This window comes from Schistocerca gregaria, chromosome 3 (genome assembly GCF_023897955.1).
Source record: "Schistocerca gregaria isolate iqSchGreg1 chromosome 3, iqSchGreg1.2, whole genome shotgun sequence".
In the NCBI taxonomy this organism is placed as follows: Eukaryota; Metazoa; Arthropoda; class Insecta; order Orthoptera; family Acrididae; genus Schistocerca; species Schistocerca gregaria.
The window spans coordinates 378467576-378495527 of record NC_064922.1 but is presented as its reverse complement, the minus strand read 5'-3'; the positions used below and the strand labels follow the sequence as shown (position 1 = coordinate 378495527).

The window sequence follows — 27952 nt, the reverse complement described above, 5'->3', positions numbered from 1 at the left end:
TCTTACAAATACTTTGTTTCACACTTATGTCTTGATGGCGGTGGTCTTTCAGTAGAAAGAAGCAATCATCTACAAAGGAAAATGTCACCTAATATCGTAAAAAATTTGTAACTGAAGCTCAGTAGTGGCGATCTGCCTGTGCTGAGGGAAACACTGCCTGAAATCAGTAGTGATGGTGACTGATTTCAGATCAGACAGCCATCAACTGCTTATAATAGAGCACTGTACTGAGCTGCAATTTCTCATTGACACAGGAGCTAATCTTTCAGTTTAACCTTCTTCAAGTTTTACACAGCAGAATACTGATCACAATCACCTGTATACAGTGAATTTACCTTCCATTAAGAGTTATAGTTATATCAATTCACCTCTAAAGCTCCATCTTTGACAAAAATTCATATGGGGATTCATTGTTGCCAACATGCTGTTCCAAATTGTTGGAGCATACTTCTTATTTTTTTACAGTCTCCTCCAAGACCATCGCAATCAATGCTTGCTTGAGTCTACAGCACAGTTGTCTAGTCATGAGAACCTACACCATACCAACCGTGTTGGCATCAAAATGATTGCAGATGATTTGTCATACAATGGCCTTCTTTGTCAATTCCCTGCAATCGCCTGCCAATTGCCTAATCCAGCACCAGTAGGACACTCGATGGTAGATTACATTGCCGCTACACCACAACCATCAGTTCACATGTGGTTTCACTGCAACCAAAAAAACAGGCTGTGAAGCAAGAGTTCTGTTTTATTTAAGCACAAGGGATCTGTTGCTCTTCAAATTGCAGCTGGGCCGCTCCATTCCATATACTACACAACAGAATTAAAGGATAATTTTTTGAAACATGGTTCCTGTCTCCCATAGCATGTTGTATGTTTAAAATTTGGCTCAAAGGTGCTTACAGTCTTCCTCTTAGTTTAGATTAGATTCAGTTGCCGTTCCATAGACTCAAAAAGTGAGATAGTTCCTGTGGGTGTGGAACATGTCAGAAAGTGTATCATAAAAACTTAAAACATTTGAATATAATACTTATTACCCTGATCATTTGTCAAGAGATTGTCAAAATAGGTGAATACAATGCAGTAAACTGGAGCAGCTAATATTTACAGAATTAACATGCTCTCAGAATGAAACATTGTTATGCACTATTAATAAATTTATCATACACTAAATACCTAAGCTTGATGGTTGTGACAAAGTGTTGTCAAAACTGAAATCTAACAGGCATTTTTACTTAAGCTGGCTTAACAGTCTCTGTTAAGATATTCATCTATAGAGTAGAAGGAGCTGCCTATCAAAAAGTCTTTCAAACCCGTTTAAACCGTGCTTATATTATCAAAAGAAGGGGTGAAATGTGGATAAGAGGGGCTGTGATGACCTTCCCATCATGTGACATGTCCACAGTGGTGTTGAGTAGAATTTGTGATGTAATTTGGTCCAAATGTGGCATCATTAACACATCTTATATGCCACATAAACTTCTGGGTGGCCTTTTCTTCATATGTGTCAACACCTCGCTGCTTGAACTGTCGTTGACCCAAAGGGTGACGTTGTAGGACAGTTCACTTTTGCACCAATGGGAGGAAATTATGGAATTTTGAAACAGTGATCGTTTAATTATGTTATGCATTGTAGTTCCAAAGAAGAATAATGGGTGGCGCTAATGTGGTGACTATCGTCAGCCAATGCCAGAATGACATCTAATCCTTATCCTGTGTCACATATTGAAGACTTTGCTATGCACATTCAAAGTAAGACTGTTTTCTCCACAATTCATCCCTGTTTTTTATGATATACCAACTGCACCATAAGATATATTTAAAACTGCTATTTGCGCTTCATTCTGATGAATTTGTGCAAATGTCATTGAGACTGTGCAGTGCTGCCTAGACTTTCCTGCTCTTCAAAGAGGAAATAACTAGAGATTTAGTGTTCTGTTATTTTTACACTGCTATCCATTTGTAATGTTGGTAGTGAAGCAGATCATGTAGCACATCTACAACACCTATTCACTAGACTACAAGAACATGGCTTAGTGATTAACCCACAAAAAAGGTGTCTTCAGATTGATAAAAGCGATACTATTAGGATATTTATCAATGCAGGAGGAATCCTGCCAGCTCAAGATGGAGTGGAAGCTTTTTCTCAGTATCTCCATCACACTATGTTATGAGAATTGTGTTGTTTCTTGGACTTAACTAACTTTTACAGGTGTTTTGTGTGTAAACATGCATTGTTAGTAGCACCTGTCAATGAGATACTAAAACGTTTCATCTAAATATGGAGAGACACTGCAGTGGACTGGTGAAATGAAAGCATACTTGGTCAAAGTAAAAACTACTATTGCAGAGGCTGCATTGTTAGCTCATTCTCTTCCTGATGCATGCTCTCAGTTAAGGTAGATGCATAATCAACTGCAACTGGAGCCATGCTACAACAGTGTGTGCAAAATGACCGGCAACCTCTAGCTTTCTTCAGCAAAAATTATCACATTCACAAGAAAACTAGCCAATGTATGATCTATGCAGTATATGGCCAAACTATAGCATTTAGGTACATACTTGATGATAGGCATTTTACACTTCTCGCAGACCACAAGCCACACATATTTATTTTCTGTCAGAAGACAGACAAGGCCTCACACTTGGACATCATTGTGTAATTTACTACAGAAATTAAGCATGTTGATAATGAGTGGAATCGACCAGGAATGCACTATCTTGCATTGACTCCACCACGAAGGAACTTGAATTGCAGAACTTGTCATTGTTCAGAAAGGAGACAACAAGCTGAAGGCTTGCCTTGAAGCATTGTCAGGCTTACAATTCTGATACATCTGAATAAAATGTACAAATGTAGTCCTTCAATGTGATGCATCAACACCACAAACATGACAAACCATTATGGCTGATTTTTGCAACCAAGTAATTTCTTCTCTTTGCAGCTTTCACATCCAGGAGTAAAGACTACTGTGTGACTGGCAAAGAAGACATTTATTTGGTCAAACATTGAACAAGATTGTAAGGTACTTGTTCACTAGTGCAATAAATGTAAGCGCAACAAAGTAACTTGGGACATACTGGCTAAGCTTGGTACCATCACCCCACATTGACATTACTGGACCATTGCCACCATCAGAGGCAACCAATATGCCTGACAGCAAATTATCATTCTCTCGTTGGCATCAAGTCGATCATATGAAAGACACAATAGTGGCAACTGTAGCCATGACCTTCCCTCAGTGAACTGATCCTGCACTTGTGCAAATGTGTGTCACTACTCACCAGGCCAAGTAGTTCCAGTCTTTTCTCTTTGAAACACTCTCATCATTGCTCAGCACAAACCATATTCAAACCTGCTGCTAATGGTCTTGTGGAATGGCTTCATTGGCAATTAAAGTCCTCCGTCTAAGGCCATGTCACAGAGCACTGGACAGGCAGCTTACTTATTCTTCTACTAGGCCTCTGGACAGCATTCAGAGAAGATCTTGATGCAACAATGGCTCAATTACTGTATGGGCAGACTCTTCAACTATTGGGAGATTTCTTTACTGACACTTCAAACAGTATTATTGAAGGCAAAGATTTTGCGCAAAAACATTCTATCCAGCAGTCACCTGCATTCTGTGACTTAAAAGTCATGCAAATAGGTTTCTATGGAGCATCATGCTATTCAAAAATCTCTCCAACCACCATACAATGGTCCATGAATGGTATTAGCACAGCATCAAAACATTCGATGTCAATATCAATGTCTCTTTCCTCATCACAATGTCCTTTGAAAGACCAAAAACTCCTCCATTACTGTCCTTGCCTCCAAGTAAACCATAAGTCACAACTAGTTTTAAGAAATGTGTAGTTTCAATCACACATACTGTTGGTACTTGGGGAGGAGTGATGTCAACAGTGATGTGAACAGTGAATATTCTGCTACGTAGTTCATGTGTGCAATGTAAACTCTTTGATTCTCTGAACTAAAAACAAAGTATTGATATAGATGTCCTTGGTAGTCTTACAATTATGACCACTCATTGTAATTTACAATTATGTTGTGTGCTTAAATAAATTGTGTTTTCATGTAACAGATTATTCCTAGCCGTAGTTGTAAACAAAAGGAAAGAAAAGGTCTATCATAGGTACATAGATTAAATTTACTTATACAGACATTGCATTTTCTACCATCAGATTTTAGGTTTTCCAGACCACCTGTTAGAGAGATTGCACAAATAATTAGGTCATTATAGGGAGTAACTCTTTTGGGTATAGTGGTATCTCAGCTCAAGTACTAAAATCTTGTGATGACTTAGTAGCACCACCCTTGGGTTACCTTTAAAAATGGTTGATGTGTCAATGTCTATTTCCTGAAAGGCTGAACTATGTAGTGATAACACTCATATGTACTTGTGAAAGTGTATTATAAGTAACTGAGGTCTAATTGTGAAGCCATCTCTTTCCTTCCTATGTTCTCAAAAGAGTTGAAGGTGGCTTACAACAGAATGTTGAACAATCTATCTAAGACTAACTTTTTAATGGCTTCTTTAAATACTTCCATTCTGAGAAATCAAAATATGATTTCTGAACTCAGTTCTAGCAGAACTAAACAAGGTAGAGCTTAAAATTCTACTAGCAAAACTGAAATTGTATGGTATTAAATGTCTTCCATTGCATGAATAGCTGTTATCTCAACAACAGAAAACAGAGGGTCACATCAGAAAGTTATATGATGGGTATAAGATTAAATTCAGAGTGGGGAAAAAATTAAATACGGTGTGCAGCAAAGTTCCTGACACACATAAATGATTTAGCCAGAACATTTGAGAACTCTTCAAAAACTGTAATGTTTGCTAATGAAAAGTGTATTTAAAAAGGGCCTGAACACATCAAAACCAGACTTAGACAGGAGAATACTAGAACATGCTCACAACAGGTTCACAGCAAATAGCTTATTACTTACCCTTACAAAAACTCATACTACACAACACCAAACAAACAATAATGGCTTACAGTAAAAGTAGGAGAGATTAGTCGGCATACTCTAGATGAGTGAAATTCTTGGCATCCAGATGGATAGTAATCATGCTGGAAGCAGAATCAAGATGTTCATTTCCGTCTCCATTGTGCTTAGAAGTCTCTCTCACTCACTGTGTGGGCCTGCAGGCAGGACTGATAGCATACTTTTACTCATTATTCTCCTTATACATAATATTCAGGAGCAATGCAGCTAAGATGTAAAAAGTATTTGTTCTACAGAGGCATGAAATAACAATACTGAGTGAAGTTGATAACTGAACATCTAGAAATTTCTTCAGGGACCTAGGGATTGTTACATTTAAATTCCAATACATATACTCCTTAACTGAATTTGTCCTTAATAACAAGAGTGAATTAGGATGTAATTCTGTAATACATATTGTGCATCATCAGAGTTTAGAATCGTCTTTTATTCTCTGATTAAAAGTCTTTAACAGTTTGCTCAAGACATGAAGTAGGGCATACAAAATCCTCAAATATTAAAAAATAAAGTAAAAGGACAAACACTTCATCAGCCACTTGTAATGCTGGAAATGCATATCCTCCTATTTCCATCTATTGTACTATAATTTTTTTCCTTGTTTTGTTACCTCAAGATGTGACATTTCTGTGTCTTTATATATTGTAATTGTTATATATATATATATATATATGCATTTATGTCGCTGTATAATTGGTTGTTTTGTAAATATTATTTGTATTTTTACGCTGAGTCTTGCCTAGGGAAAATTATGCTATCGAACGAATACATCAATAGGTTGTGTGGAGAACCAAAGTGTTTAGGATCTTTGGTAGTGTTAACTCTGCTGCATGAAGCGTGGGCAGAGCAGAGAGGGAGTCTGGTTGGAGGAGGGCAGTGGAGCAGGTGTGTTGTGTGACGCTTCCGCGAGTTGCCGCGCTTTTGGAGTTTGGCAGCATGTAATTGCACTCGACTTGTGATGATAGTTTCTGACATGGTGTCGTTGACAGGAAGCATTAGCTGGTGCACATCAAGAGCCCATTTTGCCTGGTGACAGTGTCGAGAAGATGGTGCCCCAACATCCAGCTTCTGCAACAGCGGCAGCCGACAATGAGTAACTGTCGCCACCTCCCCAACCGAAGACTTCAAAACTTCAATCAACCAACAAGGAAGACTGGAAGCACGTAAAGGTTTAGAATTGTATGGCAGATCTCAGCTTTTAAAATTGTTCCATTTTCCTCACAAAATTACAGCAACTTAGCATGAACCTTTGTTGCTCATTGTCCTAATTGCATTAGCAAGCAGGGTCCCTTTCTTTTCCGGGATGAACCCGAGTGTCGTTGAAATTCAAACGCCAGCATTAAAGTAATATCATTCCATTTCACTGTTTTAATTTCAAAGTTCTGTTAAAGTATTCATAGCTGGCTACAATATTTAGATTACACAAGCACAAATTAAGAGTGCAAGTTTTGTTAGCATATTTTAGCTTATCTGTGACTCCAGCTCAGCTTGGTAATTACTAAATGTTACTATTGTTAATTGTCCAGAATCATTTTATTCAAGTTCAAAGTTAAATCTCTTATTTCTAAATTGCGTAGATTCAAGTAGCTTTTGAAATGATTGTTGAGGTAGCCCAAGACTAACCGTATTTTACTGAATTTCAATGTGCTTCAGAAACAAAGCTCACTATTAATTTCAGTCACTAAATTAACTTTCAATTTTCCTGTTTTATTAATTCTTTTGCTACATTAAGTCAGAGTGTAGCGAAATTTATTACTTCTGACAAACTTTCAGTTTTCACACTACACGTGTCAACCTTCAGTTGCCATGCTTCGAGTGCTAATTATATGTGTAATAACCTTTCTATTTCAGTTACTATAGTAATTGTCCATAGAACTGGCGACCATAATTTCCCCCAAATCTCAAATATCTAATTACCGTTAGTTAATTGTTAACGTAATGGCCGCACATTTACTTTCTTTATTAACTTTATCCCTTTTCAAAATTAATTTCCACTAGTTTCATTTGCATTTTTCCTTTCATTTAGATGTAACCCTTTGCCCCCTCTTTATCGACAGATTAACTTCGGTGACGATTGCTTTTCCCAAATTTCCATTAGGTACACGCAGTTTAATTTTTCACTGTCATTAAGGTCAGTAAGTGAGGGGGAGGTTACACACTCCTACAATTTACCAGAAATATCACTCAGACCCTAGGATAAGATGAGAAGGAAGTGCCTGTTGTAAGTAGGTGTGTGTGTGTGAGTGTGTGTGTGTGTGTGTGTGTGTGTGTGGAGGGGGGGGGGGGGGGTAATTTATCAGCAAGTTGGTCAAGTTGCAAATGATTCAAGCCATTCTCTGTACCACACAATATTCCACTACTGTACACAGTATTGGCTGCACTGATATTACTGTAGAAAGAACCTTATGGTAAAAACAAAGATTCCAAGACTTACCAAGCGGGAAAGCGCCGGCAGACAGGCACATGAACAAAACACACAAACACACACACAGAATTACGAGCTTTCGCAACTGGCAGTTGCTTCGTCAGGAAAGAGGGAAGGAGAGGGAAAAATGAAAGGATGTGGGTTTTAAGGGAGAGGGTAAGGAGTCATTCCAATCCCGGGAGCGGAAAGACTTCCCTTAGGGGAAAAAAAGGACAGGTGTACACTAGCACACACACACACATATCCATCCGCACATACACAGACACAAGCAGACATATTTCAAAGGTCTGTCTGCTTGTGTCTGTGTATGTGCGGATGGATATGTGTGTGTGTGCGAGTGTACACCTGTCCTTCTTTTCCTCCTTTTTTTCCCCTAAGGGAAGTCTTTCCGCTCCCAGGATTGGAATGACTCCTTACCCTCTCCCTTAAAACCCACATCCTTTCATTTTTCCCTCTCCTTCCCTCTTTCCTGACGAAGCAACTGCTAGTTGTGAAAGCTCGTAATTCTGTGTGTGTGTTTGTGTGTTTTGTTCATGTGCCTGTCTGCCGGCGCTTTCCCGCTTGGTAAGTCTTGGAATCTTTGTTTTTAATATATTTTTCCCATGTGGAAGTTTCTTTCTGTTTTATGAACCTTATGGTAATAAATATAGTGACAAAAGGCTGGTGAGAGTCACCAGCATTCAGCTTATGGCTATAGAAATCAAACCCAATCACTTATAGCTTATACCAGTCTAAGAGCATTTTGAATGGATGTAGAAAGCATTTCCTTCATTCCTGCTATTGCTTTGAAGAGCGAGCTTTACAACAGGGCTTGGGTATTGTCAGCATGAGGTCAAGGAGAAATATCTCCTTCAGGCAGTGCAACATTGTGTGTTTTAAGTAAAAAATCCACTCAATTTATAATATAATCCCCATTTAAGGTCAATATAATTTCTCATAAGTAGATTCCAACTCCAAAGTGCAATTCAGAATGTCTTCAAAATACTCACTACAATGAGGCAACAATCATTAGTGGTTCTAAACTATGTAGTGAAATGCCTCAATCCACTATACAGGTCAATACAATGTTTACAAACTTTTAGTTGGCCTGGTTTTCATTTGCAAGTATAGTTTGAGTTATTAGATCCACTTATGTTACAACTATGTCTGCCTAATTGCCTCTATTGAGGTGCAATGACACACAAATAAGAAAGCGAATTAGTTATATATAAATGAAATAATCCACAGATACGTAGAACAGATTTAGTTGCTCTGAGTTATTAAGTACCGAATGTTTAGTTTTTATGATTCATTTCAATAAAGTTATTTGCAAATTTTCTATGTGAATCCACTGAATACTCTCATAATTGTATGTTTTACCAAAATGTAGTTCTCAACAGAATGGGATCACCTGATACGGCCTCTTAACAATGTAGTTATTACAGAACCAACAAAATTGTTATTGTTGTGGTCTTCAATCAAAAGACTGGTTTGATGCAGCACTCCAAGCTCATCTATCCTGCTCAAGTATCTTCATCCCTGGAAACTATTGCATCATATATACATCTGAACCTGGTTACTGTATTCATTCCTGGGCCTTCCCCTACAATTCTTCCCCCCCCCCCCCCCCCCGCCCCCCCCCCCCCACCCGAACAAAAAAGATTCTTTCCATTGCCAATCTGACAATTCCTTAAGAGTCAAAATGTACCCTACAACCAATCTCTTCTGATATTTGGTTTCTTCTGTGCCACTATATTTCAAAAGCATCTACTCTAATATTGTCTGAACTGCTTTTTATCAATGTTTCACTTCTTCTCAGATTTATGCTCCACACAAATATCACCAGAAAATACTTTCTAATGCTTAAATGTATACAAAATGTTAACAGATTACTCTTTTTCAGAACTGTTCTTCTTCCTATAACCTGCCTACATTTTATATCATTTCTACTCAAGCCATCATCAGTTATTTTGCGGCTAAAATAGAACCTCACTTAACGAGCTCCTCCCATAATGTGTAATTCGCATAATGAACAAAATAAGTTGTAAAAAAAATGACTTGCTTAATGAGCAACGTTTTTCCTTATGAGTGATTATGATTTAGTGTGGCATCACTACCTGTTCATGCCCGGCAGGGGAAATGTTAAATAATATGAACACCTTTCATTGATGGCAGCAGCATATGAACAATGTTTTTAGTATGTGCTGCAGTCTGAGTTTAGCATCGTGTCTGCTACTATCTTAGTGCAGCTAGTGATCAAATATTTTTCTAAACTTGTGTTCACACAGTGTTTCTTTCTGTGCATATTTTAATAACCTTCATAGAAGTGCCCCCAAAGATAAAGCCACAAGACGACAAGCATAAGAGAAAGAATATGACCTTAGAAATAAAATCACTGAAAAACGTGATTGTGGTGTGAGTGTTGCTGATTTAGCACAGCGTACAATCAGTCTAAATCAGCTAAGGACAAGGACTAGATTAAGGAGACAGGTGCTTCAAATGAAGTGATGTCAAAAGGTGCCTCTTTATATGGATAAGCGAAAAGCAATTGCAAGGTGACACTATTAATGAAAACATCATTTGTGTGAAGGTGAGAATGACTTTTGCTGACCTTGTTAAGAAGACACCAGGATGATCAGCAGCCAAAGAAGCATTTAAGGGAAGCTATGGGTGGTTCAAGAAGTTTAAGAGGAGAATTGGCATCCACATTGTTGTGAGGCATGGCAAAGCAGCCAACTCTGACACAAAGGCAGCAAAGAACTTCATCAGCAACTTCAAGATGCTTGTAGATTCTGAGGGTTATCTACCACAACAAGTTTTTAATTGTGATGAGACAGGTCTATTCAGGAAAAAGATGCTGAAGTGTACCTTTATAACAGCAGAAGAGAAAGCATTGCCCAGTCACAAGCCAATAAAAGACTGTCTCACACTGCTGTTCTGTGCCAATCCAAGTGGCGATTTGGAAATTAAATACTTGTTGACCATTCAGAAACTCTATGAATCTTCAAGAGGTGTAAAGTCTAGAAGAGCAAGTTTAATGTGATACCGAGGTCCAACTACAAGACTTGGGTGACACATGATCTTTTTAGTTATCACATCAATGAACTGTTTGATCCTTCAATAAAAAAATATTTGCTTCACATGTATGTGCCACTCCACGTCTTGCTTGTTATGGATGAGGCTCCTGCCCATTACCCAGGCCTACAAGATCACCTCCTTAAGGAATTTCAATCAATCAAGATCCAATTTCTGCTGCCCAACACCACTCCTTTACTCCAGCCTACGGACCAGCAGATTATTTCTAACTTAAAGAAGCTCTACACTAAAGCACTCTTTGAGCATTGCTTTGGGTTGATTGAAGCTACCAATATCACTCCCAGAGAGTTCTAGAAATATCACTTCACTTCAAAACTGTCGCCTGCGTCAGGATGATCAAAAACGTATGAGAAGGGGTTACCAAGAGAACTCTCACTTCTGCTTGAAAGAAGCTTTGGCCAGAGTGTGTTGATGCTGAGTCATTTGAGTCAGTACCTGTGGAGCCTGTAGTCAATGAGATTGTGTCTTTGGCCAAGAGCATGGAACTAGAAGTGGATAACAATCATATCGATGAGCTTGTGGAAGATCACAGCCAAGAAATGATGACCAAAGAGCTTATGGAGTTACAGTGTGTTTCACAGCAGGAAGTTATGGAGAGGAGTTCCTCAGAGGAGGAGGTGGAGGAGCCAGTAACAGCTAAGCATCAGTCTCCTGGCACAATAAGAGAAATGCTGAAAGCATGCGAATTGGTTGCACTGTACACTGAACATCATTACGTCAATAAAGCAGTGGTTACATGCACTACAAATTTATATGACAATAATGATGTGTCACATTTTTGCCAAGTGTTCAAGCATTGGAAGAAACAAATGACTATAGATAGCTTCCTAGTAAAAAAGAAATAGTTATGTATCATGAATAATAAAGTACATAATATATTAAGTTTCTTTCTGTTTTATTAAAGTACATAATATTGTATGTATAATTTTCCTTGAATAAAAGCCATGAATAAGATAAAATTTTTAGTACTTTTTCTGCATGGAATGCGTTATCGTATTTTGTATTACATAATTTATATGAGATAAACTGTTTCAGTTAATGAGTTTTCACACTATGAGTAAGATTCTGGAATAAATTATGCTTGCTACACAAAGTTCCACTGCATTAATTTTAGTGTCTCATTTCCTTATCCAATTTGCTCAGCATCACCAGATTTGATTTGACTACATCCTATTACTTTTAGTTTATTTGTGTCACAACATACTTGTGCACTTACAGTATGCAGCTGGACCCAATGCAGACCACCAGATGAACTGAAATCCTGGCACTGTGTGTCCAGTTTGCACAATGTAGAATTACAGTGCCATTGGCATCCCTCATAGTTTTGTTTCTTTCCCCTAAACTTTCATTTCCTTTCTATATTTCTTCGTGGTTTCATTTGTTCATTGCTTAATATACAGATTAAATAGTATGGGGGATGGGTTACAAATCTGTCTCACTTCTTTCTCATACACTACCTCCCTTTCAAGTCATTGTGTGTTATAACTTCTGTATGGTATCTGCACAATTTTTAAATAATCTTTCACTCCCAATACTTTATTCCTATTACCTTCAGAATTTCAGAGTGCATTCCAGCAATGTTGTCTAATGCTTTATCTAGACCTATAAATATAGGTTTTCCTTTATTTAATCTAACTTCTAAGACAAGTCATAGGGTCAATATGGTCTCACTTGTTCCTACGTATCTCTGTCACTCAAACTGATCTTTAAATGAGATTGACCTCTATCAGTTTTTCCATTCTTCAACCATATCTTATTAAGTTGATGGTTCATTAGTATTCATACTTGTCAGAATCTGCCTTCTTTGAAATTGGAATTATTCCGTTCTTCTTGAAATATATACCTGTGTGTCATTATAATGCTCCACTAACTTAGGATGAACTTTCATAATACAAAACAAAGGATTTTATGATAGCATGATATTACAATGCATCTATTTGAACAAAACACACAGAAAATTACTTTCAAAAGCTTAATAAACAATAGTATTCTGTAGACAAAACTGACAACTGATATACACTGAAGAGCCAAAGAAACCGGCATACCTGCCTAATATTATATAGGGCCCCCATGAGCATGTAAAAGTTCTGCAACATGATGTGACACCATGAATCCTGCAGGGCTGTCCATACGTCCGTAAGAGTATGAGAGACTGGAGATCTCTTCTGAACAGCACATTGCAAGGCATCCCACATATGCTCAATAATGTTCATACCTGGGGAGTTTGGTGGCCAGTGGAAGTGTTTAAACTCAGAAGAGTTTTCCTGGAGCCACTCTGTAGCAATTCTGCAAGTGTGAGGTGGTGCATTGGAATTGCCCAAGTCCATCGGAATGCACAATGGACATAACTGGATGCAGGTGATCAAACATGATGCTTATGTACATGCCACCTGTCAGAGTCAAATCTAGACATATCAGGGATCCCATATCATCCAACTGTACACGCCCCACACCATTATAGAGCCTCAACCAGGTTGAATAGTCCCCTGCTGACATGCAGGGTCTGTGGATTCATGATGCTGTGTCCGTACCCATACATATCCATCCCCTTGATAAAATCTGAAACAAGATTTGTCTGACCAGGCAACATGTTTCCAGTCATCAACAGTCCAATGTTAGTGTTGACAGGCCCAGGTGAGGCATAAAGTGGGTCCCGAAAGCCCATATCAACAATGTTTCATTGAATGGTTCACATGCTGACACTTGTTGATGGCCCAGCATTGAAATCTGCAACAATTTGCAGAAGTGTTGAACTTCCGTCCCATTGTACAATTCTCTTCAGTTGGTCCTGTTCTTGCAGAATCTTTTTGTGGCCACAGCAATTTCAGAGATTTGATGTTTTACTGATTTCTGATATTCATGGCACACTTGTGAAATGGTCATATGGGAAAATCCCCATTTCATCGTTACTTTAGAGATGCTGTGTCCCATTGCTCGTGCACTGACATAACATTATGTTGAAACTCACTTAAATCTTGATAACATGCCATTGTAGCAGCAGTAATTGATCTAACAACTGCACCACACTCTCTCTCTATTGGTCCATCATGGCAAGGAGACATCAGCTGGTAAGTAATTTTCAGTCTCAATAAACTTCACCAACAGCTGTACACTTTAAAATACTTTATTTTATTCTGAGAGCAGCCCTCTTCAGGCCCTCTTCAGGCCCCACATACTTTTACACAAATAACAAAACTGGTTGTATAGTGCCATGTCTTCATATGAAGCAATTGTAAAATGACTGGAATTCACAATATCCAGTGATTTATGGCACTATACGACAAGTTCATTTATTTGGTTAAAAGCATATGGGGCCTGAAGATGACAAAATGAAATGTTTGTTTTTAGAATAAAATAAAATATCTTAAAAGTATGCAGCTGTTGGTGAAGTTTATTGAAAAAAAAGTGTCAGACACTTGTTGTCTTTTATACGCATTGCTGAACACAGCACCTTATTCTGCCTGTTTACTTATCTCTGTATTTGACTATGCATGCCTGTACCAGTTTCTCTGGAATTTCTGTGTGTATTACAGTAGAACTTTTATGATTGCAACATAAAGAGAATTTCACTGATATACATGCCATTCCTATAGAAAACAGAGAAATTTTATCCTTGCCCTCCACTAAACTTTGTATGGAACTGACAGAGTAGCAGCCATTATGAACACAGAAGACCTAAGAACTAATTTAACAGTGATGGCAACAGATGATTGAATAGAGATACAGGGTTAGGATGGTCACATTGATATAGAAAGAATGATAAGGTAATGGGTTGAGCAGGAATCTGCATACAGTAAGTGAGTAATGAAAAACTGTGCTGCATTAACTATGTACAGACAATAAATTCTGCATTTTAAAAATGTGGAAATGGAAAGAAATTTATGAAGTAACCATTTGGTATGAAAATGGACACTTAGTAGATTGGTACTAATGAATCATTCTCTTATAAATAGAAACTATCAGTCACCCTTTGGGAAATAAATTTTATCGCATTTTGAAATTAGTCAACTGCATAAAAATGGATGAGCTCCTACATAATCTGACTACAGACTGAGAACTGAGGTACCCATGACAAAAGTATAACTTGTCTAAACATTAGTGTGGAATGAACAGGAAAGGGAAATTAAATAGCAAGTTAGAGAATTAGTTTCCTTAAAAAATCAATTTTTATGAAGCACACATTTAACATGGATTAATAACTTTGGAATGCAATTCTCCTCCCTTTGTATCAGTTATACAGTGAATTTTCTCATAACAACAACAATACACACCTGCTTCATCAAAACTGCTGCAACTGCCTCGTTGACTTATTGCATTGACGAGCTGTAGCATTGATGAATAAAGAGGATTTAGTAGCAGGCTAGAGCCCACAACCACTGCTGCATCACATGATCCATTGTATATGCTGGAGGTAGCTTTTTCTAGTGCATAGATACTGGATGAGCAGGCAGTATCAAGTATTATGGATGGACCTGTACGAGAGAACATAAAAGAATTGTGACTATTTTGAACCATAATATGAACTTTTGGACATTTTAAAATTGAATTAATGAAGAATGGTGAGGACAGACATAATATTATTTCCGTAAGGACTGAGTTAGTCTAATATACTCAAAATGCTAGTTACACTATTAAAAAAGCCACTGCACTGAGAAAAGAAGCATCACTTTATAAACTTGCATTGAAGTTTGAATATTTCTTGCCTTTTCAATTTGTCACACATTCACATCTCAAAGCAAAGTTATAGAATCAGAACACAGAGTTAGTAAGATCCAGGATCAGTATTTGAAAGACGCAAATACAAATGCCTGTCAAGCTATTCTGGTACCAGTTGTTCACAATTTCCTTAAATTACTTCAGGTGAAAGACACAGCTGATTATTTATATTGTCTTTATCTTAATAAACTAGCTAAATAAAAGTAATGTTAATAATAGAAATATAATAATGAATTACAAAAATATCAGCTCACAGCTGAGCTCTGAAACATCACTTCATTGTTCATAACATTACAAACATTAAACTCAAAATACACTACAAAATGACAAGTGGTGAATGCTTTTGTACCAAGCAATATTAACATATCATAGAATATTTTTGAAAGTTTTCAAGGTGGCACCACACCATGTTATACCATTAGCAACAGTTAATGACATTCCAATAGTACTACTTTATGATTCACAGTCCTTGGTCTCAATTATTAATCAGCCTACGTATCTCTGACTGGGATCTCCACTAAGCTGGGGACCTACATTCAGTATGAAATTTCAGTACTAGGCCATTAGTTCTGGAATTAATGTGTAGGGAAGTAACCAGAACCCTTACTTTCTAGTAGAGGCCGTACCCTGAGTGGAAAATACTTTTGGATTTTTGGATTTGAAGCTCATACAGCATTTGGGTTTTCTGCCCAACACTCTGTTCAAGCAATTCACAATGCCATCCTTTGAGCAGAGATGAAGTCTTCGTTTCTGTATGGTGCTCTCATATTTACTCTAGACCTGTTTACGCCACATCAATAGAGTTGTCAGAAATTCTTCAAAGGCCACCTGACACCTTTAGCACTGAAGAATGAAGTTAAAGAAGAACTTGTTTATTTAGAGGGATTACAAGTGCTGTCCCAGGAGCCTTATAGCAGATGAACATCATTTCTAGTCATCATTTTCAAACCAGGTAATGATTTCTGCCTTTGTAGGGATTTCAAAAGCAGTAAATGCTTGGTCAACTATGGACTCATACTCCCTTCGTGTCCTGATTAATTATTTTCAAAATCAGTAAGAGGTAACTATTTCTGAAGGATTATTTTTTGGAGCCTTATTTTCAGCCCCCTTCAGATGAGGCTTCTAAAGTCATTCTGAAATTAAATCTTACAAATAATTCTACAGCAAACTATTGCCAAGATTCAACAATGCAACAATTAATTATCTGGATGATCTAGTAGAGGCAGGAGCATATATCGAAGCTTGACAAAGTATTTTCAGTTATTTTGTAATCCAGGTTAAAGCATGACTTGTCAAAATGCTCCTTCTTTCAGTCTTCTATTAGATGTAAAAGAAAGTGGCAACCATTTCTCATATTCCAGTACCCAAGAATGTAAAGGATCTAAAGGTTCTTTTGGACAAGTTTACATGCTATGCCTGATTTATTCCCCAAATTGTGGTTACAGCCCATCCATTGAATCAACCATGGAGAATGGGAATCCCTTCCTTGTGGTCCACAGATTTTCAACAAAGAATTTTGTAAGCTGAAGTGAAGTCTCCTAACTGCACCATACCTAACAATGTTTTAGCCATGGATGCCTCGCCATACAGTATCAAGACCATTCTACTGCATAATTACCCAGATGGTCAGGAAAGGCCTATCATGTTTGCCTCTAAGATGCCAACCACAGCATACAAAGCTCATTCACAGAAAGAGCAGTGGCAATTAGACAAGGAGCAATGAAATGAAACTGAACACCCGCCACAACAGGAACACAGAATGGCTCCATTCAAAAGTAATCATCATATGCGTTAAGACATTTATCACACTGGTAGATGAGACCATCAGTTCCTGTTTCATATAATGCTGTCAACTGCTGGCAGACTCTCAAATGCATCTACTCTTCCACTTCCTCATCTAACTAAAACCAACATTCACACATCTTTCTTCATGTCACCAGTGATTCAAAAATGACAGAGTGAAAGATCTGGGCTGTATGGAGGATATTGATGTTGTTTCCAACCAAATCCCTGATGCATTAGCCTTCATCTGATTGGCAGTGTAGGAATCAGCATTATCATGCAACAGGATGATTCCATCGAACAGTATTCTGACAGCCCAAGGGCAAACACCAAAGCCAACAGTGGAAACATCCCATATTTCCCCTGCCAAAGAAATCCAAAGCTGTAACTCTTCAGGCTTTCCCGGTGAGATCTTGACATGTGTAATAATCGGGCCTACTGCTGGATGTTTGTGTCACTCTGGCACAATATTTCGGCCACATAACTCATTGCCTTCTTCAGGTGCTACTTGAGACTGCCGTATTGGGGGATCTTATCCAGTATTTATGCTCAGAGGGCGGTGGGTGCTCTCTTTGCCGTCCACGCCTGCCTGGCAATGCTTGAAATGTGTTGTCTCTTCCCTGGTGCCCCCTCAGACATCCGCGCCTAACTTGGTCGCCATCTGTGGCAGCTCTCTGAGGCCTGTCCTGTGTCGGGTGTTCCATTCATGGTCTGGGCCTACTCCTGAGGTTTTGGTCACTCCCTGTTGCTCCCACTGACGTCCGCACCTGGCTCGTCCACTATCTGTGGTCGTGGCAGCTGTCTGGTCCTGGACCCGCGTTTGGCATTCCGTTCATGGTCTGCACCTGCTTGGCACTGCTCCTGAGGTGTTGGCACTTCCGTGGCGCCACGATGGATGTCCAAGTCCACCTCGTCCACCATCTGCAGTTGTGGCAGTAGTCTGAGGCCTATCTCGCATCGGGGGCTCTGTTTGCGGTCGGCGCCTGCCTGGGCAAGATCCTCCAATACAGCAGTTTCAGGTAGCTCCTGAAGGAGGCAATGAGTTACGTGGCCAAAATATTGTGCCAAAGTGACACAAACATCCGGCAGTAGACCCGATTATTCCACATGTCAAATCCAAAGCTGTTCACACCATTTCCGATAATGTCAGAATGACCTCCTTCTTTCATTTCAGGGGACCTCTGCTGGTTGACTCTCTTGAACATAGAACCATAATCAATGTGCAGATTATGAAAACACTTTGTCAGGGTCTATATGCAGGGGTGGGGGGTGGGGGGTGGGGGAACAACAACCTGGATTTCCTGGTTAAAAACCCACTTTTTCCCATATGAAAATACACTCCTTCCAAGGTGAAAAATACATTTATTCTATGATACGTGACAGTATATTTTCCCATGGACTATAAAAATATCAATTCTTTGAATGATAAAGGTTTTCTGCACCAGCTTGGAACGTTATACACCAGCGCTGAACTTCATAGAATGAAAAAACTTGGCAAAATAAAGCTTTGGGAAGATCTGTGATATGCAGAAACATTTACGCTGTGTGTTTTCATATTATGAAGCATGTTAGTTTCTGAAGCATTGAAATCAAGATTGAAATGGGCTTTTGTAAGCCAGTCATAGCTAATGTCACATCATCTCACCAGCCAATGACAGCAGATATTCAGAGCATAGGACACGTGACGTTGTAAGCCAGCAGCAACATCACTGTCAAGTAGTGTGAACACACAAATAGGAATAGTTAATGGTTGAAATTAATGTATATAGTATAGCTACAAGAAAAGTTAAGCCTTCACATATAATATTGGTCTTAAAGATTAAAAAGCTACAAGAAAAGCTATGATTTCACAAATAATATTGGTCTCTTTTTTATGTGTGTTACACTTTAAGATACATCACACAAATGTGCCAGTAAAATTTTAAATAATGATATTAATATCTGGTCTTCTGAGCTCGAAAATCTTCTGAGTGGCTAGTTGTCAATGTGTTAAGTTATTACCGAGAGTCAAACACTCTGTGATTTAAGAAATTCGTTGAACATTTACACACATATTATAATTCATCTTGTGTAAAAGAAAATTTACTTTGAAACTAACACTTTTCAAAGCACCATTCACAATATGTTCCTGCAACCTATTAGAAATTGCTTCATTTCAGCAGTTGCCAGAGGTGCCAGAAAACAGGTGTTACTGCACGTGGGCAGCTATGATGACATAGGAAGCCCATATGTTTATACAACCTAGTATTAAGAGATCTTACATGACATCATAAAAGAAGTAGGACACTACAAGAGCAGTGGAAATTTGTCCACCATACAAAAATGCACAATTTGGCTTAAAGTGCTCATTCATATGTCCAGATTCACAATGAAGTAGGTCCAATCTGATATTAAGATTTCACTCATGGTTGGTCCTTTATTATGGCAGAAGATGAAAATGTGCTCCTAAAATTCAGTGAACAGTTGAAACTAGCCAATAGTGCAGAATGAAACACTTTTTTTCTAATACATTGACTGCCTCTAGGGAAAACTGACAAAGATAACTTAATTGTTCTGCAAGGCAACTGACTGCCAAAAATGTGGAAATAAAATTAAATCAGAAAACTGAAACTAATGACATATGTTAGCCTTCCACAATTATGCCAATGTATTTTAATTCACTTGATAGCTCCCAACCAAAGAAATCTGTTTTGTTTTCATTTCATGTGAGAAGTGTAAATGGTGTAAATGAAGAGGAATCAGCAAAATCATTAAATGTAAACATGACTTACATGGAAATTAACCTTCTTCCCACTACAAGCTCTGGTTGCTTGTTGCTAATGCTGATACAGCTAACAGCCAAACTTCAAGTAGCCAGAAGCAGGAGAAGCTACTGCCCATATGCAACTCAACTGCACATGCACATGAGCACACGGGCAACTGCTCAAACAAACAAGGTAAACAGTTGTGATGTCACATTTGTCAGCAGCAGTTTATTGTTATGAAGTATTCTGTAGTCTTTGTTCTAAGGCCTTTGACACATTTTGCTATTTATCAGTTCTTACCAGTCAACAATACAAAAATTTTACTGATGTCTGAAACAATTAAAAATTGCTGGAGTTCTAAAAAATTCCCAGGTTTCTCCTGTTTTTTTCCCAGATGTCCCAGAGCGTATACACACTTTTTGTGGAATCTGTGACATGCTATAAAGTCAAAACACTCAGGGATGTTGTCAGGTGGAATAATTTTGTTTGACTGGAAAATAATACAATGTCCTCCTTATAGCCTAGATCTTCCACTGTGTGATTTTCACATCTTTGGTGACCTGAAGGAGACATGTATGGACGTCCCCTATACACCAGGATCTTTCACTACATGATTTCCATACTTTGGTGACATGAAGAAAGACGTGTGGATAAAGGTTTCACTCAGATTAGAAAGAGTAAGAGTGGGTGCAGTTGTGGGTCTTTCAGTGAAACAGGAATTGATCATCTCATCTCCTAGTGGGATAAATGTCTGAATGCGTGTGGTGATTACTTTTGAATGGAAATATTCCATGATGCAGTTGTGGCAGGTGTGCAGTTTTCATTTTACTGCCTTTTATATTTGGTATCCAGAAATTCTGCATTTTCTTGTATGGCAATAAATTTCATATGGTAACTGATCATAAACAGTTTTGTCCATAGTTGACCCTAAGTCAAAGCTGTCTGAACAAACATCTCAGAGAAGACAACACTGGGTTCTTTTCTTATCAAATTACTAATATTCCATTTACCATTGTACATCAGCTCAGCATGTGTATGCCCAAGCTACCCCCAAGTTACCTGTGAAGACCACATGAAAATTCGTTTAGTAATTTTGGAGAAGCATGTTAGAAGAAACAGACAGACCTGACAGTTTTATGGATTTATTTTTGTAAACATTAGCACAATCAGTGGAAGAGTTTCATATCACTTCCAGAGATGTCACAGCAGCCACTCATAAGGATCCACTCTTGAGACAAGTTAGCCAGTTTGCACAAACCAGCCGGTCACATGCCCTTCCTTAGGCAACGACCATGGAAATTTGTTGATTCTTTTTTCTCAATGCCATGACCTCCATCTATTCAAAGATGTCCTACTGTTGAATCAGGTTGGCCACCAGTGTCAAGAAGTAATTTCTGAGGTCCTCACTTCCATACACTGCAACTCCTTCATCAATCACATTGGGGCATTTCCAGAATGAAGAATCTTGGCCAACGATATGTGTATTGGCCACTTACAGATGAGTATATTGCATGAGTGGCTCAAAAACATCAGGGCTATCAGTCCCAGCAACTGGCGCCACCACAAACCTACCAGCTGTGGCCTACACACCCAGCCAGTTGTAGGAATGGGTGTACGCACATTCTATGGAGCTGTTCTGTGGGGCCACATGGTCGATTTCATCAGATGGGTATTCTCATTTCCCATGTGAAAGTCAATACCACTAAGCCCCTCACAACTATTTTTTCTATAGGGGAGCCCCACGAACTATTGTTACAGATAATGGTTTATATCTGTGAGTTATTAATGTTTTTTTACCATGAATAGAATTAAGCATGTTATCACACTTATGTTTCATCCTGCTCTAATGGCATGCTAGAAAGTTTCATGGAAATGTTTAAGATGTGGATGGAAAATATCTTGACGTCCACTACTATTGATTGCGCACTGGTCTCCTTTTTACCTTGCACTGGGCAACTCCAATGCAAGATCAAAGCCCACAAGAGCTTTTCTATTGATGCCCTCATTGTTTCTTGTTAGATTTGCTGCAGCGTCCATCAGTGCAAGAAGAGGAAGGAACAAATTTTAAAATGGGTGTCCCCATCTGGGCAAGCACATTCAGACATACACCCAGCTGGATATGTCGCCCTATCTTCACCGTTGGACTGTCAGCCAGTCTTGGTGTTTTTAGGAAATTTGTGGTAAGGTTTTATGGGACCAGACCATTTAGGTCATTGGTCCCTAAGACTACATACTCTACTTACACTATGGACAACACACACATCCATGCTTGAGGGAGGAATCAAACACCTCCGAAAGGGGGGGGGGGGGGGGGGGAGCCGCATGGACCGTGACAAGATGCCTCAGACTGCATGGGACCCTGCATGGCAGTCTTGGTGTCCAAATCTCGATGTATCCTTCACAAGCACCAGAACCAGCTCCACCTTCAAGCCAGCCACATCAGAGAGGCAGCCTACATCACCCACTCCAAGAACTGACAAAAGCACACACAGTGTCTAGTTCTGAGGTGACATCCCACACAATGGACACTTGGCATTCCCACTTAATCCAGTTGTAGTACGTTACCTCTGGTAATCTGGACCCAGATGGCATACAGGAGGATCTCTAGTTTGCACAGGGTCTGATGTCAGACTCACAGCCCAGTCATGAACCAGAAGCAAAATGCAAGTCTGAGCCACCACTGCTGCTTGCACACCTGGTACTGGACTGCTCATCCACCTCCTGCAACATCAGGGGCCACACCCACACTAGCCAGGGAGAGGGTGGAATCTTGTAATACTGGTGGACATATCAATGGATCAGTTGATATAACTATGCATACAGCCAGCAAGATCACTAGCTGTGATGTGGAGTTATATGTCCACCATCATCAGGTCACATTGTTACACAACAGCCGTGGCAATGGATCATCAAGGTCTCACTTGCCACAGGCCACTGATGTGTACTATCTGCTCTCTGGTGGATTTATTTAATATGACCTTGAAATAATTGGCTATTTTCTTGATATTTTGCTGCACTGTCATAACGGATATGTGTTTGTCATTCATCTTGCATTAATTTCTGTGGCTATTTTACAAGTTCCTTATTTTTTAGGACTGACAACTCTGTGAAAACATCACTGCTCTGTCATTAAGTGAAGGCCATTGACCACTGTGTCGTTCGTGGTGAGAGGTAATGCTTGACATGTGGTATTCTCAGCACAATCTTGACACTGTGGACCTTGGAATACTGAATTCTCTAATGGTTTGTGAAATGGAATGTCCCATGCATCTAGCTCCAACTACCAACCCGTGTTCAAAGTCCATTAATTCCCACTGTGTGCCCATAATCACATCGGAAACCTTTTCACATGAATCACCTGAGTACAAAGAATGGTTCTGTCAATGCATTGCCCTGTTATAGCTTGCATACATGATGACTACCACAGGTGCATATTCATATCCCAGGACTTTTGTAAGCTCAGTGTAGATAGTAATCTCAAATACTGGTAATGTTACATGAAATATGACTTCTGTGTACCTTCAGTATGGATCTATGAAATGAAAAGCAAATATAATGTAATATCATAGGTGATTATTGTTCAACAAACAATATTAGATGAATTATCATATCAAGAAATCCATTGCTAATAATTTGAGTGGAAGCTGCTACCAAGCTAAAGGGCTAAAAACACAATAAACTGCTGCACATTTTTGGATAGAAGTATTTCAGCTGTTTCCAAAGTGAGAGTTCTTTCCCAGTTCACCTGATAAATTATTAAATTGGCTTGTAACACAAGAAATGCTGGATATAATTACAGTACTACAACATTAAACAAATTTTCCCCTTTCATAGCAAGTGCTCATTGACATCTGTAACAGTCCATTGGCAGCAGGTGTATTTCATGAAATTAGAAATGACAAAACTAAAGCCCCTGTTCAAAAATTGGATAAAGCATACATGAACCATTACAGGTGAATATTATCAGAGATCAGTAAAATTCATAGACAAAAATAATTAATTCCCTGCACATAATACAGAAGTCATAAATCTAACTCAGCAAAGACTGCCTAATTTGCTATCATACCTGAAGTTTTAGCTGCAACAGGCACCAAAGAGTACATTTTGGAAATATTATTAGAAAGCATTAAATGGCATCATCCACTGGAATATGTAGGTATTAGTGGCAGAGGGTGTGATATATAAAATCATACCTAGAGAATTGATAGCAATAGTTGAGCTTGTTCCAGGAACCAAATAATGTAATGTCCTACCACTTGTAAAAGCAGAATATTAAATATGCCGTTCCTCAAGGCTCCATGCTAGGAACAATACTATATTCACATTTTGTATATGACCTAGAATCAACCAACCCATTACATTTGCAGATAATACGCAAGCGTTAATGAATGGAAGGACCAAAGAAAAGCTGAAATATGAAATTAAAAATTGTGCTACACATCATATTGCATGAGTGTCAAAACTGCACCTCATGAGGATACATACATCTGGTGATGAATGCGTTTCCAGTTCAGGCATGTGATCACTAAACAATGTGTTTTTGTATATGCACAGATCTTAAAATATAAAGCAGAACTTAACCTTCAGTATTTATTGTTTAATGAGTGAATGAATTCTGCACTTTTCTAACTAATTGATGCTGAAAGTGTAGAAGTAAAAGGATTATTACAACTACTGTATCTCTTTGAAGTTAACTGTTTAGTGTCGACAGTCCATTCTTTGAATTGAATTAATAGGAAACATTCCATTTGTGGTTGTTGTTGTTGTTGTGGTCTTCAGTCCTGAGACTGGTTTGATGCAGCTCTCCATGCTACTCTATCCTGTGCAAGCTTCTTCATCTCCCAGTACCTACTGCAGCCTACATCCTTCTGAATCTGCTTAGTGTATTCATCTCTTGATCTCCCTCTATGATTTTTACTCTCCACGCTGCCCTCCAATGCTAAATTTGTGATCCCTTGATGCCTTAGAACATGTCCTACCAACCGATCCCTTCTTCTAGTCAAGTTGTGCCACAAACACCTCTTCTCCCCAATCCTATTCAGTACCTCCTCATTAGTTATGTGATCTACCCATCTAATCTTCAGAATTCTTCTATAGCACCACATTTCAAAAGCTTCTATTCTCTTCTTGTCCAAACTAGTTATCGTCCATGTTTTCCCTCCATACATGGCTTCACTCCATACGTATACTTTCAGAAACGACTTCCTGACACTTAAATTTATACTCGATGTTAACAAATTTCTCCTCTTCAGAAACACTTTCCTTGCCATTGCCAGTCTACATTTTATATCCTTTCTACTTCAACCATCAACAGTTATTTTGCTCCCCAAATAGCAAAACTCCTTTACTACTGTAATTGTCTCATTTCCTAATCTAATTCCCGCAGCATCACCCAACTTAATTTGACTACATTCCATTATCCTCGTCCATTTTTGATGAACAAATAAAAACAATTTTACATGTGTTATGCCTATTAATTTGCAAAAGTATTTAGTATATGGTAAGTTACTGCTGAAGAAAAAAAAATTACATTTCATTAGAATATTCTACTGTGTTAGGTTAGGTAACAAATATTAACTTTTCAACTCTTTGCATGCATCATGTGTGTACTGAGTCTGAGTAACAGAAGTAAATACAAAATTGCTGTCAAACATCAATATTTCCAAGGAAAGTGGGAATTGGTGACTGCTATGGGCTTTGAAATAATATAATTAATTCAGTATGTAGTAATGTTGTTAGTGTGCCAAAGTTATACAGCACCATCATTGTGAACAATACAGTCAAAATATGAAAACTATGAGCAACTGATTACACAAGAAATTTTGAAAAAAACTAAAGTTGGGACTAGAAATGAAACAGTCGTTCAGGCTATCTGTGTTGTCAGAGTTGATAGCTAAATATCCAAAACCTTTTACTCAAGGCAATTTCATTAAAGAACAGCTAATTAGTCAGAATGTGCGAAATCAAGGCTGTATGGCAGGTGATCGAACTGCTCCCAAACATATTGTTGAATAAGGTTTTGTGTGACACCAGGAGAATAGGGACATGTATTGTCAAGAAGCAATACAGTGCTTCGACTGAGCATTCCACACCTTTTGTTTTGAATTGTGCACCAAAGTTTTCTCAGTGTTTCACAGCATTGTACTGTGTTGATGGCTTCAACTCTCAAAAGGAAGCAAAATACCACCTCTGTCCCAGAACATAGCGCACTTGATTTTTTGTGCCAGCAATGGTGGATTGAATTTTTATTTTTTGGGGGACTGTGAGTGCCACCTCTCCACTGGCTATTGTTGTGATTCTGGAGTGACATGACATACCAAAGTTTCATCATCAAGCAAATTTCTGTTTAAGAATTCATCACTTTTATCACTGTACTGGGTAAGAAATAACAAAACATTTCCAAGAGAATTCATTTTGTGAATTCCTGCAAGAATTTGTGGAACCAGACAGGAACATTTATGAAATTTGTGGAAACTCATAATAAAGCATTCTTATTGTTAACCACTTGTTTTCATAAATTTTATCATTCACTTTCTCAACCAGATCATCATTAACAACAGAAGGCCACCCACTCGATGCTTTGTCATGAACACTGATTTGTTCATCACTGAACTATTTCACCCACGTTCTCATAATTCCATTAGTCATTACATTTTCACCATCAATCTCTACAAGATGACAATAAATTTCAGCTGTATTCGCGTACTTTGCATTCAAAAACCATGTTACACAATGCACTTCACGGTTAGTGGGCTCAGACACATCACAATCTGGCTGTAATGGTATCAGTGAACAAACAATGAACCAGAGAGACAAGTGCAAAAGTGTGGAGCTGTGCCACTAGTGCTGCTGTGGTGGTAGAACAAATGCTATGAACTTTCTAGACACACTTTGTATTTGCTGGAAAAATCTGAAATCTTTTCAAATTTCCATTGTCTTGAAATACAGTTACAAGAAAACATTTCTGATCCAACTGACAATTTAAGAATTCAAATCATGGCAAACTCATCTAATTGGAAAATTTTTTTACTTGGATCTAATGAGAGTATGCATGTTGTTGTTGTTGTTGTCTTCAGTCCTGAGACTGGTTTGATGCAGCTCTCCATGCTACTCTATCCTGTGCAAGCTTCTTCATCTCCCAGTACCTACTGCAACCTACATCCTTCTGAATCTGCTTAGTGTATTCATCTCTTGGTCTCCCTCCAAGATTTTTACCTGCCACGCTGCCCTCCAATGCTAAATTTGTGATCCCTTGATGCCTCAAAACATGTCCTACCAACCGATCCCTTCTTCTAGTCAAGTTGTGCCACAAACTTCTCTTCTCCCCAATCCTATTCAATACCTCCTCATTAGTTACGTGATCTATCCACCTTATCTTCAGCATTCTTCTGTAGCACCACATTTCGAAAGCTTCTATTCTCTTCTTGTCCACACTAGTTATCGTCCATGTTTCACTTCCATACATGGCTACACTCCATACAAATACTTTCAGAAACGACTTCCTGATACATAAATCTATATTCGATCTTAACAAATTTCTCTTCTTCAGAAACGCTTTCCTTGCCATTGCCAGTCTACATTTTATATCCTCTCTACTTTGACCATCATCAGTTATTTTACTTCCTAAATAGCAAAACTCTTTTACTACTTTAAGTGTCTCATTTCCTAATCTAATTCCCTCAGCATCACCCGATTTAATTTGACTACATTCCATTATCCTCCTTTTGCTTTTGTTGATGCCCATCTTATATCCTCCTTCGAGACACTGTCCATTCCATTAAACTGCTCTTCCAAGTCCTTTGCCGTCTCTGACAGAATTACAATGTCATCGGCGAACCTCAAAGTTTTTACTTCTTCTCCTTGAATTTTAATACCTACTCAAAATTTTTCTTTTGTTTCCTTTACTGCTTGCTCAATATACAGATTGAATAACATCGGGGAGAGGCTACAACCCTCTCTCACTCCTTTCCCAACCACTGCTTCCCTTTCATGCCCCTCGTCTCTTATGACTGCCATCTGGTTTCTGTACAAATTGTAAATAGCCTTTCGCTCCCTGTATTTTACCCCTGCCACCTTCAGAATTTAAAAGAGAGTATTCCAGTCAACATTGTTAAAAGCTTTCTCTAAGTCTACAAATGCTAGAAACGTAGGTTTGCCTTTTCTTAATCTTTCTTCTAAGATAAGTCGTCAGGTCAGTAT

At 38.5% G+C, this 27952-nt stretch overlaps 1 protein-coding gene across 1 annotated transcript in view; it reads right to left on the bottom strand.

Moving 5' to 3' along the window:
- LOC126353899 (fatty acid synthase-like) overlaps positions 1 to 27952 on the bottom strand; it is a 416829-nt gene that overhangs the window by 271623 nt on the left and 117254 nt on the right. Inside the window, exon 5 of the mRNA XM_050003123.1 lies at positions 14783 to 14983. Within this exon, the coding sequence (XP_049859080.1) occupies positions 14783 to 14983 (201 nt within the window). The remainder of the gene's footprint in view (positions 1 to 14782; positions 14984 to 27952) is intronic.